This window comes from Contarinia nasturtii, unplaced genomic scaffold (assembly GCF_009176525.2).
Source record: "Contarinia nasturtii isolate CC-2019 unplaced genomic scaffold, AAFC_CNas_1.1 Cnas_scaffold_2806, whole genome shotgun sequence".
NCBI lineage: Eukaryota > Metazoa > Arthropoda > Insecta > Diptera > Cecidomyiidae > Contarinia > Contarinia nasturtii.
This window is the reverse complement of record NW_022200123.1, coordinates 788,249-805,075: the sequence shown is the minus strand read 5'-3', so window position 1 is coordinate 805,075 and position 16,827 is coordinate 788,249. Positions and strand designations below refer to the sequence as shown.

Sequence of the window (16,827 nt, the reverse complement as noted above, 5' to 3'; positions counted from 1 at the left end):
AAATACGACTGTTCCCATCGGTCCCATATTTCTTATTCCTCTTTTTACATATACTATATACGTTTACTTATTCTGAATGTGGTTACCGTTTTGAGAACATGAACTCTCAATGCAAAGGCACACACACCACATTTCTGGGTGTATTACATTCATCCATTCAATTCGATAAATGAGTATCAATTAATCAATGCCGATGGCTTTTCGGAGCTATTCATTACACAAAACAGAATACTCCCCAAGAAACACATTTCATTTGTTTACGACCCCCCCAAAAAATAGGCCATTGTCCAAGCAGACACATTCAAATATTTTACTTTTTTCTTTGATTAAATATATCCTCGCATTTGGTACGATATGAATACCAGACAATATATTGAATTAACTGGTCAGTTGAGCTGACAGTACGTTAGCCAGCTAAATGGGCTAAAACAATAGACGTTATTGTTTTAATGATGGATCACTTTTCTTGTTTTAATAGAAGTGATTGTTCATTATAACAATAACTTCTATTGTTTTAGTCCATTTAGCTGGCTAACGTACTTTCAGCTCAACTGACCAGTTAGTTAAATATATTGTCTGATGAATACTGGTTTCTTGGGTTGTTATTGTAGACAAACAGAGATACATGATTTTGGGTAGACTTGTGCTGAATTCTATTGTAGCTCGGCACAGACACAAAATGTACACAAGAACGGATATAAATAACAGTTGTAATTATCTGGTGGTCTTGGTTTTTATCGATGATGCAAAATGTTCCAAAAATCGAGCAAAATGCATGTGAATGAATTTATACGTTGCTGTTAGTAAGTGTCACGATTACACTTCCAACAAGCAGATGTCAGACGGAGATTCGAGAAAAAAATATCACACTAAATTGCTGATTACGTCCAAGTCGAAACATTGACCAATGATGGTTATTCATCGCCATGGACTTGAACCAAAAACCATGTGTCGATTTTAGTTTCGATTTTTTTTCACTGACATTTCCAAATGTAAATACTTTTGAAAAAGTAACCATCCATCGAACTCCATCACATTAGTATTATTAGAAAATAACAAAAGGAATCTCTATTTTTGTTGTTGTTGCAAACTTGCCAACAGCATACTGTTTCTTATGCTGATACTGCTCAAAGTGGATCGATCTCTTATTTTTTATCATACAAAAGAAAGAATCACCTTATGGTGTTCATGATGTGCGAACGTGCATTGAAGTGACATGATAATAATTAGAAAAGTTTCCAAAGTTTTATCATTTCCTCAAGGTAATTTCGAAGCAATTTTAAACGTTTGGTAATTTAAAGCGTCAGCAACATTGCTTGCTTCATGCTATGCACTCTGGAGCTGATGCCCAATTGCTATTGCGTTCTACTTACGAACCATTTGTAAAACCTTCGCAAAATCTCTAGAATACAAATGATCCATTTTTCAATGAAACGTCTCTCATCATCAGTTGTGCTATTTGACTTGAACATACTTTTATCTATTACATACACTAGGTGACACCCAAGCGGGTGGTTTGGGCGAATTAATTTTGGAATCTCAGTTAAATTGCATTGTCATCATTATCTATTGTTATACACGTTAAATCGATTTTCCAAATCCTAAATTAACCGATTTTAATGATTTACTCTATTATCATTATTGCAAAAGAGAGCACCGTAATGAGCATGCAAGCAAGCGGTGTTTTGTAGTCAATGTGCCAACGGCACTATTCGATTGATGTCACGAACTTAGCCAGTAAATGAACTAATTTCTGTAGCCACATTCTTGCACGTATTTCGCTCAAGAAAATGGCATAAATTTCCATAAAACGTTCACAATGCACACATTACTGATGAGCACTTACGCTGGTTTATCTTCTTTTTGCCATAGAAAACACATTAATCGAAAGCGTTTGAACGTTATCGTTCTCCATTCGTTATTGAGAAAAGCAATTACCTCATGACTTTGCAGCATATTTTATGGTTGCAACGCCAGGGCAGCATGGCGTTTTAAAAATATATATTTTGTTTTCAAAGAAGTTGAAAAGGATGACAACAAAGAGAAGAATGCATGTGCAAAGGCATCATTATGCTTTGGTTCGCTTATCACCGTTTTTTTTTTTTGTGATTCAATCCAGTGAAAAGAGAAATTCGTGCAATTGCGCTAACTCATTATTTGGAAAGTTTGAATAAGCGGTTTGGTGGCAAAATTAAATAGTTAAGTAGGAATTTAAAGTTTTATTGAATGGATTAAAACTCGATTGAAATAAAACTGTTCGCACTGAATAAAAAACCTGCGTGTCTCGTAGGAAAAAAAACGTACAACAATATGGTAGGCAAAATGAAAAGTTGTTTGCATGTTTGGGTGGAGCCGCCTCTTTTCGATATGAATGGAAAATTTTTGGCAATGGAATAATAAAAATATTTATCTAAGATCCTTAATATTGTGAAAATACATATCAAACATTCGGTATTATCTGACAGAAGTAATGGGAGCGTTTCAAAAGCAATGCGCTGCAGGCGAAAAAGGCTTTTGAACGTATTTATTGCAGACACTATGATGGCAATTTTCATTCCGTGATTACGTTTTTTTTTTCTTTTACTCTATCTTTGTGAGTTTTTTTCTCGTGTTTTCCCCTAAATATTATAAAGAGAGCAATACTGCTGTGCTGCTGAAAGCGCTCTATTTAGATAGTGTAGTTTTCTGTTCAAGTGAATGGCTTATCGTATATGCCAAGAACAAGAAGCGCCAAAACTACAACAATTCGAACATCATTCTAACAAATACTATTTAAATAAAATGCGATAGAATGAGAAGTTGAAACCATATTTTCGATGCACAGAGTTAAAATATAGCTATGCTGTGGTGCACTGATACCGACAACGACAAACAGAGACAGAAACGGAGACAGTAAAAGAAAAAGAACAAGAGCAGTGGTAAATTATTATAAAAGCATCCTCTCACATACATACAGAAGCACCGAAAAAAGAAACACGGAGAATAGATTGTATAGAAGCGCTCAAAAACTGAGATAAACAAATAAACATTGAATGCCTTCCCCAGCGATAAGCCGAATCCCCGACGTTTCGCGCAACCATATAGAGTCTTCTGAAATGTTCGACAAAATTTTACAAATATGCAAACGAAATATTTTCATAGGAGCTGGCTACGAAACATTTTTTTTTTACTTTCTCTCTCTCTCTCTCTCTTTTATGCTCTCACTGTCTCTATCTCTCTCTCCATCTATCTCTTCTCCACATTTTGTTGTTTTTCTTCCATTGCTGTTGTTTATTGCTTCTCTAATTCGAAAGCTGTTAGTCATTATCATGGCCGCTTTTTGCAGCCTCGAAACATAACATTGTGCAATGGAAAATGGTAATAAAATGATAAATTTTTGGGTAAAATAAATGGAGAAAACAAGATTTGCTATCTAATAATCATGAGAGTTTGCAAAACACTTAAAATTTTCATTATGCACACAATGCTCTCGACACATAGAAATCGTGCGATTTGTGTGTATGTATGTGTCTCTTGCATGAGTTCAAATCACTTTGACACGATTTTATAAGCTCTCGGCGGGTCCGAAACATAAAACGCTTGAATGCTCATTATTATTAATTTATACACACAGTGCCAGCGATTGGCCGTAGTTCGGCTACCCCATGTAATGGTTGAGCACCAGTTTAAATTTGGACTATGATGGATTTCACATGAATAAAATGCACGGACGTGTTTGACAATTCACATCTCTGACATCCAAATGAATCTAAAGCGTGCGTTTCATTTTTATGACAAATAACCAAACTCAATGCAAGCATTTTATTTTCGTTTTTATTCTTATTTTGTTTTTCAAGTAATATGAATTATTAACATCTGCAAAATGTTTTTCCCGGCAAACTGAATAAATACAGTATTTAGCGTGTTTTTTTGAATAGTTGTAGCGGCAGCATCAATGACAGCATCTCATATATATTGCAATTTAAATAGATTTTATTTCGAGAATAGCGCGTGCATCGCAAAGAACGACCCCAAAAAAAAACAACAAGGAAACAAGAACTTTAAGCATTCACGTACGTTCAAATGTAATATTTTACTACTTTTGTATTGTTGTTCGCCGAACGAATGAGCGATGCGATCGGCGGCGCATTTACAACCCATGCATACAACGAAACAATCGTTCCTCGTTTAACATATGGAATTTTGTGTGCATGTATGGATTTTGTTGTTGTTTTTGAAAGAAAATATTTGTTGAAATATTGCAAACCAACAACTCTGAGAAGAGCGTATGTGCTTTGCAAATATTCGAAAGTTAAAAGATGGCATATACGAAACACTTTATGGTTACGTTACGAAATATGATGTATTTATTTGATGTGGTTGAGTTTAAATTACGTGCCATTGTTGTATTTTCCTGGTTTTATGTAACATCGAATAAAAGTTGTTAGATTCTATCCATCCTTTGTGTGGCGCGTTTTTGTGTTTTTTGGTCCACGCGCCAAAAATTCGAAATACAAAACGAATAAATGGATCCATTGAAAGTGGCGAAAAACATAGACGCATGCACTTCAAAAGAGAAGCAAATGAATGATATAACGGGAAAGAGGATCAAGAGTGGGATGTGAAAAGAGCTAATATTTTGAGACACAAAGACGGGAGCACAAAGAATGAGTATGTCATGTTTGTGTCGTATAAATATCAGCAATGCAGCGATGTATATTTATGAGCTGCATTTCATATAGTAGTTACATATTCTAGGCGAACAACAAACCATGGAAAAACAAACAGAGAAAAACTGAACAGCATATTTCACAATAAATGAAGATAAGCTATGCACATCAGACCCGAATGCAATTTCGTTACCGATTTTTTTGCATCGAGACATGTTTTGGTCCTTTTTGGGAGGTAACTCATCAATACCGGGTGTCGTTCAAAAGCGTCTAGTTGTTTGAAGTTATTTCGACAAAATAAAAAGGACCATTTCAATTGGAGGGACGAACGGATGCCTTTTAGCTTGATTGTATCACAGCTGTGGATGACTTTTCACTGAAAAATGGATTAGCTGAAGCAGGCATAAAATGCACCCTTTAAACTTGAAAATCCTTGTGACACACACATAAGCTTCGAAAAAGGAAAAAAAGCCACTAAACAAACTACTAAAACTGCAACTGAAATAATGTAGTCAAGCGAATGGTGTATGTCTCTCTGTGTGTATACCAGTAGGTTATATATTTCTGTATATTTCATAATGTATGCGAAGAATTCCTACACGAATTTCGAAAATTTATCCCATTTAAATTGAAAACGATTATCTGTCTCCCTTTTACACTGCATTGTTCATCCATTTTAGCCCGGTTTTTTCGTTCATATCTTATTTGGCGCTTTTTTCATTTTCATTGTTTCCTGTCTCTCATGAATGCTGTTCGCATGAATTTATCACTTTCCTGACAATGCAATTTTACGTTGATATATTCACCACAAATGCATGTCACTTTGTTGTGCATGCATTGTGTATTTTATATGCATAAGTATCACGATAAGTATATGTATTATAAAATGAGAACTGTTGCCATCGAGTTTATTTTTTTAACCACATTTTTTTTCGAAACATTTCCAACCAAATTTGATGTGGCTTTCCGCGAATAAATGTTTACATTTTGTGTTACCGTCGACCGTCGACCGAAATGAACTTTCATCAAAATGTATAAAAGCAAATTGATATACAGCATACTTAACCAACCAACGCATTGACTTTTTACGGAACTGGTATCTTGTTGCTATGATAGCAAAAATAATATTATGATAAATCTGGTTTTTAACAAAAGTATTGGAAGAACGAAATACGGGGAACTTTAAATAATCACAAAAACATTCGTTTTTTTTAAATTATATATAGTATTCACTAAAAAAACAAAGAATTTTTTTCTTGGACATTCATATGAACAAGATATAATAATTTAAATGGCCAGCGGGTCACAATGATTGAATTTGTGTGTAGTAATATAATTAAATTAAACTACATCATTTAATATGCCTATTTGAATGCAATAAACATCGGTATAGTACAAATAAATATTGTGTCACATGATAATTGGAAATGAATTTATATTGAGCTAACTATTCCTTTGAAGTGAGATGAAATAGCCAGCTTTTTGGTACATTTAAATTTTCAGTAAAAAAACGATTCATCTACGTTGAAAAGTATAACAAAAATTAAGTTTAATATTGCTTATATTGTGGGATAATGCAGAGTGAGTAAATGTCAACTTCAGCAAATAGATTGTGTCTACGTTCATAATTGTATCATAAAGCAGCTGTCCGTACTATAGCCACAATCTATACACTGGTCAACTCTTATTACTTTTACTCTCGGAATCATGCGGTTCGTCATCAGACTCCCCTGATCTTCAGACTCAAGTGAATCGACTAGTTGTGGCCGCAGTGAAAAAACATCATAATCGCAGAGTGGCAGTAGCATCGTCATTGCAATTGAAAATTCTTTTGTCTACTATTATTCAAATCTTGTATCGATTTTTATTGATCACAGCATGGTAATTGTGGGGCGCTGTCAATATTCTAAGAGAAAAATAAGTTTGAAATGAATTGAAAATCTTGAATAACTGATTGGAAAAATGACAGGATTGTGTGGTGCGTCGAACAGTTGCGATGAAAATAAAGATGATATTGATTTGATACGAAAGGCGCTTTACACGCAATAAAACTTCTGAAGATTTCAAAGAATCCGATTCATTGCATGAAGCATTCCCTCGATTGGTATATTTAATTTTTACTACCATATAAAAAAGAAATCGGTTAAGATTTGATTTTAATTTTGATTTTGCAGAAAACTCTTTGTGACTACGTTGATTCAGCCGAAATGAATTCTGATGAAAATAAAATTCCAATAGGATACGGTAAAAGCTGCAATCGCTGTGGCTGCACACAAGAACAACATCAACCGAACAAGCTACCGCATTAAAGTAATGTCTCAATAAACGCTGAACCACACGAAAATCTGTTCAATTCTGAAACTTTATGGGCGTTAAGCAATAAAAAAAATATTCCATACACAGTAAGCGATTAAGAAATGCTCATGTAATTTCTCCGTTTGACGGTTTTATTTTGAAATAATGACCATAAAATCAACAATAAAATTATCACGACTTAGTTTGCGCTTTTAATTTGCTGTGTCTTTATTGTGTGTTTACTGTTTATTTCACCAAATAACGAAATAACTAAAAAAAAGCTTATCAACATAACTACATGAACCTATTTTATAGGTGAAATGTTTTAAACGTATACGTTTTGTAATTGATTATAAAATTGTTGATAGTTCGTAATAGCTCTCAATACAGAGACTCAGAGTCCAATAAAATTGAAAATCGCATTTTTAAACTCATTAATCCTACTAATGCAATAAAATATTGCATTAGTTTATGCCTACAAGTAGACTAATCTTCTTCTATCTTTATGGATTAACTTACTTTGTCATTTTCAAATCTGTAAAATTCCACAACATAGTGGTAAAAGTGTTTTAATTACTGAAATAAATACTTTATGTACATCATCCAATTAGTGTATTTGAAAGCAATAAACATAGGCATGGTTGTTTACAAATAAATGCTGTGTCTCAAGTTTCTAATCTGACATTTTGGTGTAAACAATTCTATCGGTAGTCGATCAATTAACTTTATATCATGGTGACACGATGAAATTATGAAAAATTTCGATTCTTACTATCTCTTACTTTGAGTTATGAAATATTGACAATGTCATCATTATATTGGGGGTGTGAATTAATTTCCATCGTTTTTTTGTTGAAAATGAAAGTTTATTTTAAAGAAATGAACCAATGTGTTTTATTCAAAGTATTGTCTATCGCTAGCCACTACTTTGGCCTACCTCTCAGGAAATTTTCAGATTCCATATCCAAAGGAATGTTAGTTTTTTTCAGGTATCTATTGACCAAGTCATTTTTCGACTTTTTTAAAGTTTGCACAATATTGATCAGAAACGGTGCACTGCATCGATTGAAATGAGTGGTATTCAGAAAGAGGGATGTTCAGCGAGTACAGCGGGGGTATACAGATTCTTATCGATTAATTTTTCAAACAACTTTTAATGATTTTGCAAAAGTAAAAAAAAATCACTTTTTTAAAAAATCTGGTAATTGAATTTTTCAGCAAGTTTCTTGTAATTGTTCTGTTAGTTTTCAACCAAAAACGATCAGCTGACATCAATAAAGATCATCTGTAACACTTTTGATGAGTTGTAATTCGATCAAGTTTGATTACGTCACCCATTTGGCAGAATCGCGGATTTTTGGATTTCTCGTCAATTTTTGTGATTCAGCTCAACTCACATATGGTTTTTTATGCTTGAAATTCTTGAAATAGATCCCACCTTTACAATCAATCCCAATTCAATACGAAATTGATTCCATTTGTAAATTTAGAGCGATATTTGATTAGTCTTATATTGTTCTTCAACCAAACTTTCCTTCTTTTCGTATTCGCTACAATTTTCACCACTTTTAGGATATGTAAATATTTGATATCGATCGCATTATTCATATTTAGTCAATCCATAACTTTTACATGCATTTAACGTAGAATTTTTCGCAAAAATGAGTGAAATAATTCAACTTGAAAGTTTTTGGTGAATTTGGAGTTTTACACCAAATTCACCACTCAGTGTTCACCAAACTCAACATTTTTGTGTTGGAAACGCAAGGTCTTGTTAATCTCAAGGTTCCATAATGATTATATGCATTTCTGATTGGATTAAAGTGAAAAAAATTAAATTCCCGCAAATGATGTTATTTTGAAATGATCTCAGATATTTTCGATGCAGTAAAAATTTGTGATGTTTGCAATTCGACCAAATAAAATGTGCTGATTCTTATAGCATTTTGACAGTACTTTGACATAAACTCATTGAAATTGTCATTCCAATTAGAAAATTCAAGTTACTCCATCTGGCGAAAAACGATGGAAATTAATTCACACCCCCAATATTTGGAAAATTAATGCTTGTTTTGTTTTCTATCTGTTCATGATTTGACTCCAATGATTGACCCTTGATACAAAAATTTGCATAGATCATGATTCTGGATTCCAATTTCATTTTTTTAATCGCATAAACTGATATAAATGTAGTTGACAATGGGTATAAAAGCATTTGACACAAACGAAAAATTCAGTCAACTAATTTTGATCAGAGAATCGTAAATTATTCAAACGTCTGAATTACATCGAAACGGTTGTAAAATGAAGAATTGTTTATACTTATTTGTGTTCGTTGCTTTGGCGGCGGTGAGTTGCTATCACCATTTATTCTGCAATAGAAGTTATTTCAAAGTCTTCATTCATTTCGTAGATTGGTTCGGCACGTTATTTGCCAAAGAAAGAGCACGTCAAGCAAACACCACAGGAATGGACTGAAATAGCAAAAAAACTGGGCTGGAATGATAATCAAACTTCGGCTGCTATTGATTTAATGCAATTCATTCAGTACAGTGAAGTCGCATCAGCCGAAATGGACACCAACACCGAATGGAAACAATCGATGGTAACATTTATCATTTTTAGTAAAATATGAGTAACACAGAATAATTTGGAATTTTCTCACTACAGCTGGACAAATGCCTGAAATTGGCCAATTTCGATAAAGTCAATGAGCTCAATGATCGCGTCGGTGACAAGAAATGGAAAGATGTGAAAGACACCGACTTTACAACAAAATGGGAATTCTGGAATGACAAATACATAACATGGAGCTGTGAACATGGAAAAATGATGGCTTTGGTTCGTCCAAAAAAACAAAATATGCGAATCAAACATGAAATGCTAATCATTTTTTTTTTTTGGTTCGTTAGAAAAACATATGTATTGTTGTCACTGAAGATCTAAAGAAAAAAAAATATACAGAATTGGCCAAATCTGCCGGTTATAAAGAGACGCAATGGAAACCAATTGCCGACATGGTATGGGAGATGGCAAGCAGCAACTCGACAGGATTAAAGAAATCAATTTTGGTAGAAAAAAAAAACAAAAAAAACTCTTTTATTCTCTTGTAACTATTTTTTTTTCATCAGGCCGACCATTGTGAAATGATAAACGACGATGGTGTAATGTTTGAAGTCAATGAAAAACACACAAATGGAGAAAAATGGTCAGATCAAGCAGACAAAAATATTACCATGAAAATGGACTTCTGGTGGAATGTGATGGTAAAGGCACAATGCAGAGTTGCAAAAATGAAGGCAATGGTACTCAAAACTCACAAAATTCTGTTTAGTTCATTCAATCAAATATTACGCTTTAATTTGTGTCGATGTAGAAAAATCTTTGTGTGGAATTCATGTGTCCTGTAGAACGTAAGGAGATCGAAGGCTTCGCCAAAGAGGCTGGAATACATGATGAAGATATCAAAGCAGCGGTTGATCTGGAAATGAGAATGCGCTTAGTTAGAACACAAGACGAAGCAAGAGATATATTTGTAAGTACTTATTTTCTGAGAAATATAATATTGATTATTTTTTAATTGAACGAATAATGCATGAAAAACCACCATTCTTAGAGAAAGGACCACAAAGATTTGGGCAAGAATAAATATATGTTGGAACCAGAAATGACCAAAGAAGAGCTTGAAGAAGCAACCAACATTGAAAAATCAGAGGACTTTATCAAAAAAATACGTTTCTGGGCACATAAATACCACTTTTCTACAGGCACAAATCGCATGAAGTGTTTGAAAAACATGTGCGTTATTGTTTCACAAGAAGAAAAGAAAAACGAATTGAAGACAGAGACGGCATGAATTTGCCTCACTATAAATTGTTTAGAACCTTTGATTTAATCTCTTTCCATTTTTAAAGTAGAAAATGAAGTGCATTGTAAATTTACCAATCATAAATAAAAGATATTTTGTTATATAGACTGATAGACAGTTGAAAATTACTTAAAACATCAGATTTAGTTACATAAATAACACAAAACAGACTACTTTCAAAGATATTAGTGTGGACAGTAGACTATAGTTCTATACTGTGTTTTATTTATATTATTACATAACAATCTGAAATGCGACGAAAATACAGAGGTTTGTAAAGATTTGAAACACTATTCTCGCTGAAATTGTAGAATGTAAACTATGTTGGGTAGTAGAAAGCTGAAAATGTAATTTTCCACCAAATTTTGAAATTGGGGTCGTACAGTTCACCAAGCATATCGTTTGTATTTCGTATATGCTGTTCTTCACGTAGAAACAGAGTATTGCTCAGCGCTGCTGCCATCCACAGCATATTAAAATATCTTGCTGAGAATGCGTCGTCCGTCGCATGCGAAGGTACGTAGCAGTTTTTACATCACAGTGAACAAGAATGTATGCATTGTTCTCTTCATGATTATGTGACTCAAAACATTCAAACGATTGATTAGAGAACAATGCAAGTATTGTTGTTCGCTGTGATATAAAACTGCTACCTACCTTCGCATGCGACAGACGACGCATTCTCAGCAAGATATTTTAATATGCTGTGGATGGCAGCAGCGCTGAGCAAAACTCTGCGTAGAAATCTCTAGTAAAAGTTGTCGAAAATTGATACAATTGAAATGGATATTTTTGATATTTGACATTCGTTCAGAGTTTAAAAGTTAAGAATTTTTCATGGATCCATGTGAAAAAATTATCTGTCACAATACGACGATTTTTATCAAAAACTATTATTTTTTATTGAAGCAAAATATATTCAGCTTACAAATTATGAAATAATATCGGGAGAAATCATAAGAGTACCGAAATAAATTGCAAAAATGATCAAACATCTGTTTTATTATGTGTATTAATTACCAGTTGATGAATCTCCGAACACGAAACTGTAAACTGTACAGTTTACAAATAAACAGTGACATACTTTAACCAACATCATTGAATATGGCTTATAAACCGTTTGAAAATGTGATATTTAATTATATCAATTGGAATAAATGTATGCGCATATTTTCAAGTACTCGACAAATCAACAACATCAACAAAACATTCTGTGCAAATGAATCGAAATGAAAATCATTCAGATGAAAGTAACAACGAAGTAGAAATGCGAATTCTCAAAATTCGAAATCGTATTTCACGGATGTTTTTGAATAAAAAATTGCATTTGTTAAAATAGAAGTATTCTTGTTGAAATCTAATCTAAACGCCAATTTGACGACAAACATTAATGTTTTTCGTAGGATAAGAATTCTTCTTTTCCTGTTTGCGTGTGAAAAGTGTGCGTGTGTATATGCCCAGGCTTGCGCGTGTGTGTGTGTTTTTTTGTATTCTCACTCTGCTTGCATATTTATTGCGAGGGAGCGATTATCACAGACGATTTGGATTTATTTATCTAAGAAAATACGCAATACATGGATTTGAATGCGCCAATCGTATGTTCATCAGATCAGAAAATACACGAAGCAATCAACGAAACACCGTTTGAGTGATTCCAAGGTTTGTTTGTTTTCGTTTTATTTCTTATCATTGTATTTTGCTCAATGCCGAATAACATTTTCAAAATTGGAAATTTCACTGCAGGGAGAGATAAATTGTCGTGATTTGAATGTAATTACGTGAACATATAAAATATATGAAATTTCAGTAAATCGATGGTGTGATTTTGACTTTGTTTGCCATTCATGCCATCTCCTTCATTTTCGTGGCCTTTGTTTGATCTAAACGATTTGTGTACAGCACACATGAATATTTATTGTTACCTGCACGAGTGGGACATTTTTCTTTTTTATTCAAGTCATCCATTGGTAGAGTGGAACGAATCGGGCACAGTGCGGTGATATACCAGTGCAGAATCTTGATTTGATGTTTGTTTGTTTGTTCTACATAAATATAGATGCAATAAATTTTGAAGCAATGGAAACGATTCACATCGATGATTTTGAGCCAATAAAGCTTATCGACACTCGACATTTTCGTACATATAGCTAGTAATTTGTCAGACTTAAATGATAATTTTTTACATCACAATAATCGAATTTATCATTTTTCTAAAATAAAGATTTTGGTTGACAATTTTTTTTTATTGAAATGCTACAAACAATTAGATTTTCACAAAATGATTTTTTTCTATTTTGATCAACAAAAGTGTGTCAACAATTATTTGTATCGCAAAATTAATCTCACATTCGGATTTCTTGTGCCAAAAAAGTAATAGACATTTAAAAAAAACGATGTAGCAAAAGTGGGTCAGTTAGAACATCAATTTTTTTTATGAATACATTTATAATGTCTGTCCGACACGATTAATTGGTTACAGGGTGAGCTAAACAATTTTTGATAAATCGAACCATCCTAATGACAATATCCAACTGTTTGCTTCGTCGCAAGCTCCAACATAATTCACTCTGCAAGTGTTTTGAACATAAGATAGACGCTCGTTACAGTTTTGAGTATCTAAAATGATGTGCCTGTATGAATTTTATTGAATAGGTTATAACCGCACGTACTTACACTTGTGAATGTTTCCAGGTTCAATTTTAGTATGCCATAACCGCTAAAAACGCGTGGTTGATGTGAACTTCGAATCATTAAAATAATATATTTTTGAAGGTCAACTGTCAACAAGTACCAATCCTTTTGGAAAATTGCATCAGCAAATTTTTGAAAATTAATCGAAACTGTTGCTCCAGCATAGCAGAATAGATACAAATTGCATACAGAGAAAAGTAACGCATTTACATATGCATAGAAATATATATCAAGATGATGAATCGCCTACAATTTGAGATGTGCATCAAAAGAATAGAAAGAACAGAGTTAAAAACCAACAAGTTGCAAAACAATTTAGAAATGAAAACTTTGTAACCATGTCCATTTGGAATAATGAAGCTGCTATAAATGAAGCTCCGCAAACTAACTGTGCGAACAAAACCCCGGCATACACTATGCTGACTTCGACAAATAGACTGGACAATTGAATGTTAATGACACATAGACATCGTATCACATTTCAAACTACTTACTCCTTAACTGAATTATGAAATCGAATCACTCGTTGTAGCACTTGTTTGACATTTTGATTGAAATTACTTTTTTGCGCATTGACCTCATTGATTATTGATAAAATGGCATCGAATTGGTGTCGAAAGGCATGAAAATGCATGCACGTGGCCAAAAAGAATGATAAAAAAATGCAATTCATTAAGAAATAAGTGCCAGACATCCAAAAACTGCAAAGCAAACCATAAAACCATCCAATAAATGTTTCATCTTCCCACGGCAAACTTGAAATGAACGACAACATATATAGTTTTAATACATTTCTTTGAGATGTTAAAATCAAATAAATGTTTACTTACATGTGTTTGTAAGGTGTATAAAGACACGTTGTATCGATTTCATTGGCAGCTTTGATGTAACAAAACATGACATTGACTAGCGCAAGTGTGACTGACAAGACATAATAGCCGAGCACATATTTTATTACCAGCGCATTTGTGACCTTCGCAGCAAAGCGATTGATTTTGATGAGAATTTGAAACGATTCGTCATGGGCACCTGTGGAAATCAAAAATTGCCATTTATGAAATCGAACAAAAAGAAAATGTTGGCGACGGAAAACGTGGAATTGTGCCGATAATTACATTCTTTATAAATCATTTGAAAAAGCGAAAAAATATTTCGAAGCCGTTTGGATAGCATAAAAACGGTAACCATGCCAAAAATGTTGCTACTAACAGCGGCTATTTGAAGAATTGAACCCAAAACATCTTCCAACTCACGTTTTTTATATTGAATTAAAAAAAACGAACTTGAAATGAGGTCCAAACAAAGCGTTACAAAGACATAAATCCCAACAGCGGCGTTTAATAACATTTCAGGTCGTGTGATATTGTCGGGTGGTGCGCAAAGGCTTACCAGAGTCAAAAACTTTTGATTCAACTTCAATGGCTGCATTTTTTTAATCTTGAATGAGACGTTTTTTTTAATGATATTGATGATGGGGCCACTGGAAATGCAAACAAAATTCAGCAAAATTATTTTAATGGGAAAATATCGGAAAATTTCATTAAAATAGCATATATATTCAAAAAATGATGAAATCGGAAATTCCTTCGTTTCTCAAAGTAACTTATCTTTTTGCTGATCACCTTTTCTTTAAAAGAATTATCCTTTTTTGGCACGTACTTGAGTTGCCATTATGAGCAAGTGACATATTCCTTTTTTCGATGTGAATTCAAACAAATTTCAATAGATTTGCTATTTGAAAGACCAACTTCTGTGATAGTAAAGTGTGTACACGTTTTAGGCGTTGCTTAACGTAAAAAATCGTTTGAAAGGCGATTAGATAGAATAGAATTGAACGATGCGATTTGAAAAGATTTTTTCAGTACATACATGATAATGTCAGTGCATGAATTGATAGCTCAACAGCTTTCCGAGTAAAATGCACAATAAAGAAAATATTAAGAAAGAATAAAATGTGAATTCGTATTTCCGGATGGTTTAATGGGTTCGATAAGCAAACTACATATTGAAATGAAATCATTATTAACATATTCAAGTTGAATAGTAGGAAGACGTGCATGATACTGCAACGTCATCAGCGCATCGTTACCAACGTTATAGTGATTGTAACAATGGAACACATTTGTTCACACCATTTTAGCGCCTGACGAAAGCTGCCTGAGCTGATTCAGCTGGCTGAAAATATCTCAATATGATGTCTGCAAATAACCAATGCAATTGATAAATTAGAATATGGCTGGTGTTTTAATCAAAATTAATGTATAAATTCATGAGAGAAACGAAGTAAATTCTCAATTTTCTTATTTTCAGAAACATTAATTTCTGGCTCTTCTTGTGGTCTGAAGGGGTTAATAAATAGCAGTGCAAAAGAAGATTAAGAAATGGTAATGAAGAACTATATAATTTATGTGCAAAGTGCATGTGTATAGTTCGCCGTTTTTTTCTTACACTTTCATCGAACGATCTGAATGAAAGCTTAATCCGTTGCACTCTATGCAAATTTGATTTCAAGACTCAATGCACCATGAAAATAGTTTACACCTTTCGTTGAGTGCAAACACCATCATATTGTCACAAGCAATTTACGATGAGAAAAATCACAGCAAAAGCTCTTAGTATATTTCCAGTGTCCCTGGTGTTTTGAGTGGTATTTCTTTTCTATCTCTCGCTCTCTCTCGCTTTGTCACTCCTTCATTCATACTTGGGCCGTGTTGCAATGACACGATGAAAATTTGCACATACAACTGACAACATGATAAATGGATACGTAATTTAATATTTTTGCGCCGTTTATTATCATCATCTTTAAAAACTTTCGTTTGTTGACACGAACATATTGCATTGTCTCAGGCAGTGATTTGATTGCTTCACTCGCAAACCATCAATTTAAAGTGAAAGTGTGCGAAAAGAGTGAAAACGAAGAACGAAGAACAATCATGAGCACAGCAAAAATGGTGCATAAAATGTAAATGCAAAAAATCACATGGAATCCTTTTTTGTTGCGATGTCTTTTGCGGCTAATCGAGTTTATTTAGTCGACAGTTGATCTCAAACCACCTTGAATGCCATCCCATCATATTTCATTTTTGTATGTGGTCGCGGGTTTGCTATCCCTCTCTCTTTCTCTCTATGTCATTTTTGGTTGGTCGAGGCCGAATTTTAACTGGTGTTTATATTCGAAATCGTTTGCTCTGCTTTTAGTGTCCAATCTAATTCGGGTGACGGTCTCTTGACGCTTACGCTCTACCAAAACGAGCATGAGCTTTTTGTGTGGGTACATCGAAGCGCGAGCAACACCACATCAGCGAAATAGCGGCAACAGAA

General features: G+C 33.6%; 1 protein-coding gene and 1 long non-coding RNA gene across 2 annotated transcripts; both read left to right on the top strand.

Moving 5' to 3' along the window:
- Positions 1–3,339: 3,339 nt before the first annotated feature.
- On the top strand, positions 3,340–7,146 carry LOC116349130. Its single transcript, XR_004201882.1, has 2 exons — positions 3,340–6,753; positions 6,824–7,146. It is a non-coding gene; the product is annotated as an uncharacterized LOC116349130 (long non-coding RNA).
- A 2,004-nt stretch (positions 7,147–9,150) lies between these two features.
- On the top strand, positions 9,151–10,925 carry LOC116349225. Its single transcript, XM_031780563.1, has 7 exons — positions 9,151–9,293; positions 9,358–9,549; positions 9,615–9,785; positions 9,857–10,015; positions 10,076–10,249; positions 10,321–10,479; positions 10,561–10,925. The coding sequence occupies exons 1-7, from the start codon at positions 9,249–9,251 to the stop codon at positions 10,798–10,800; spliced, it is 1,140 nt and encodes a 379-aa protein (XP_031636423.1). The 5' UTR covers positions 9,151–9,248; the 3' UTR covers positions 10,801–10,925.
- The last annotated feature ends 5,902 nt before the right edge of the window (positions 10,926–16,827 follow it).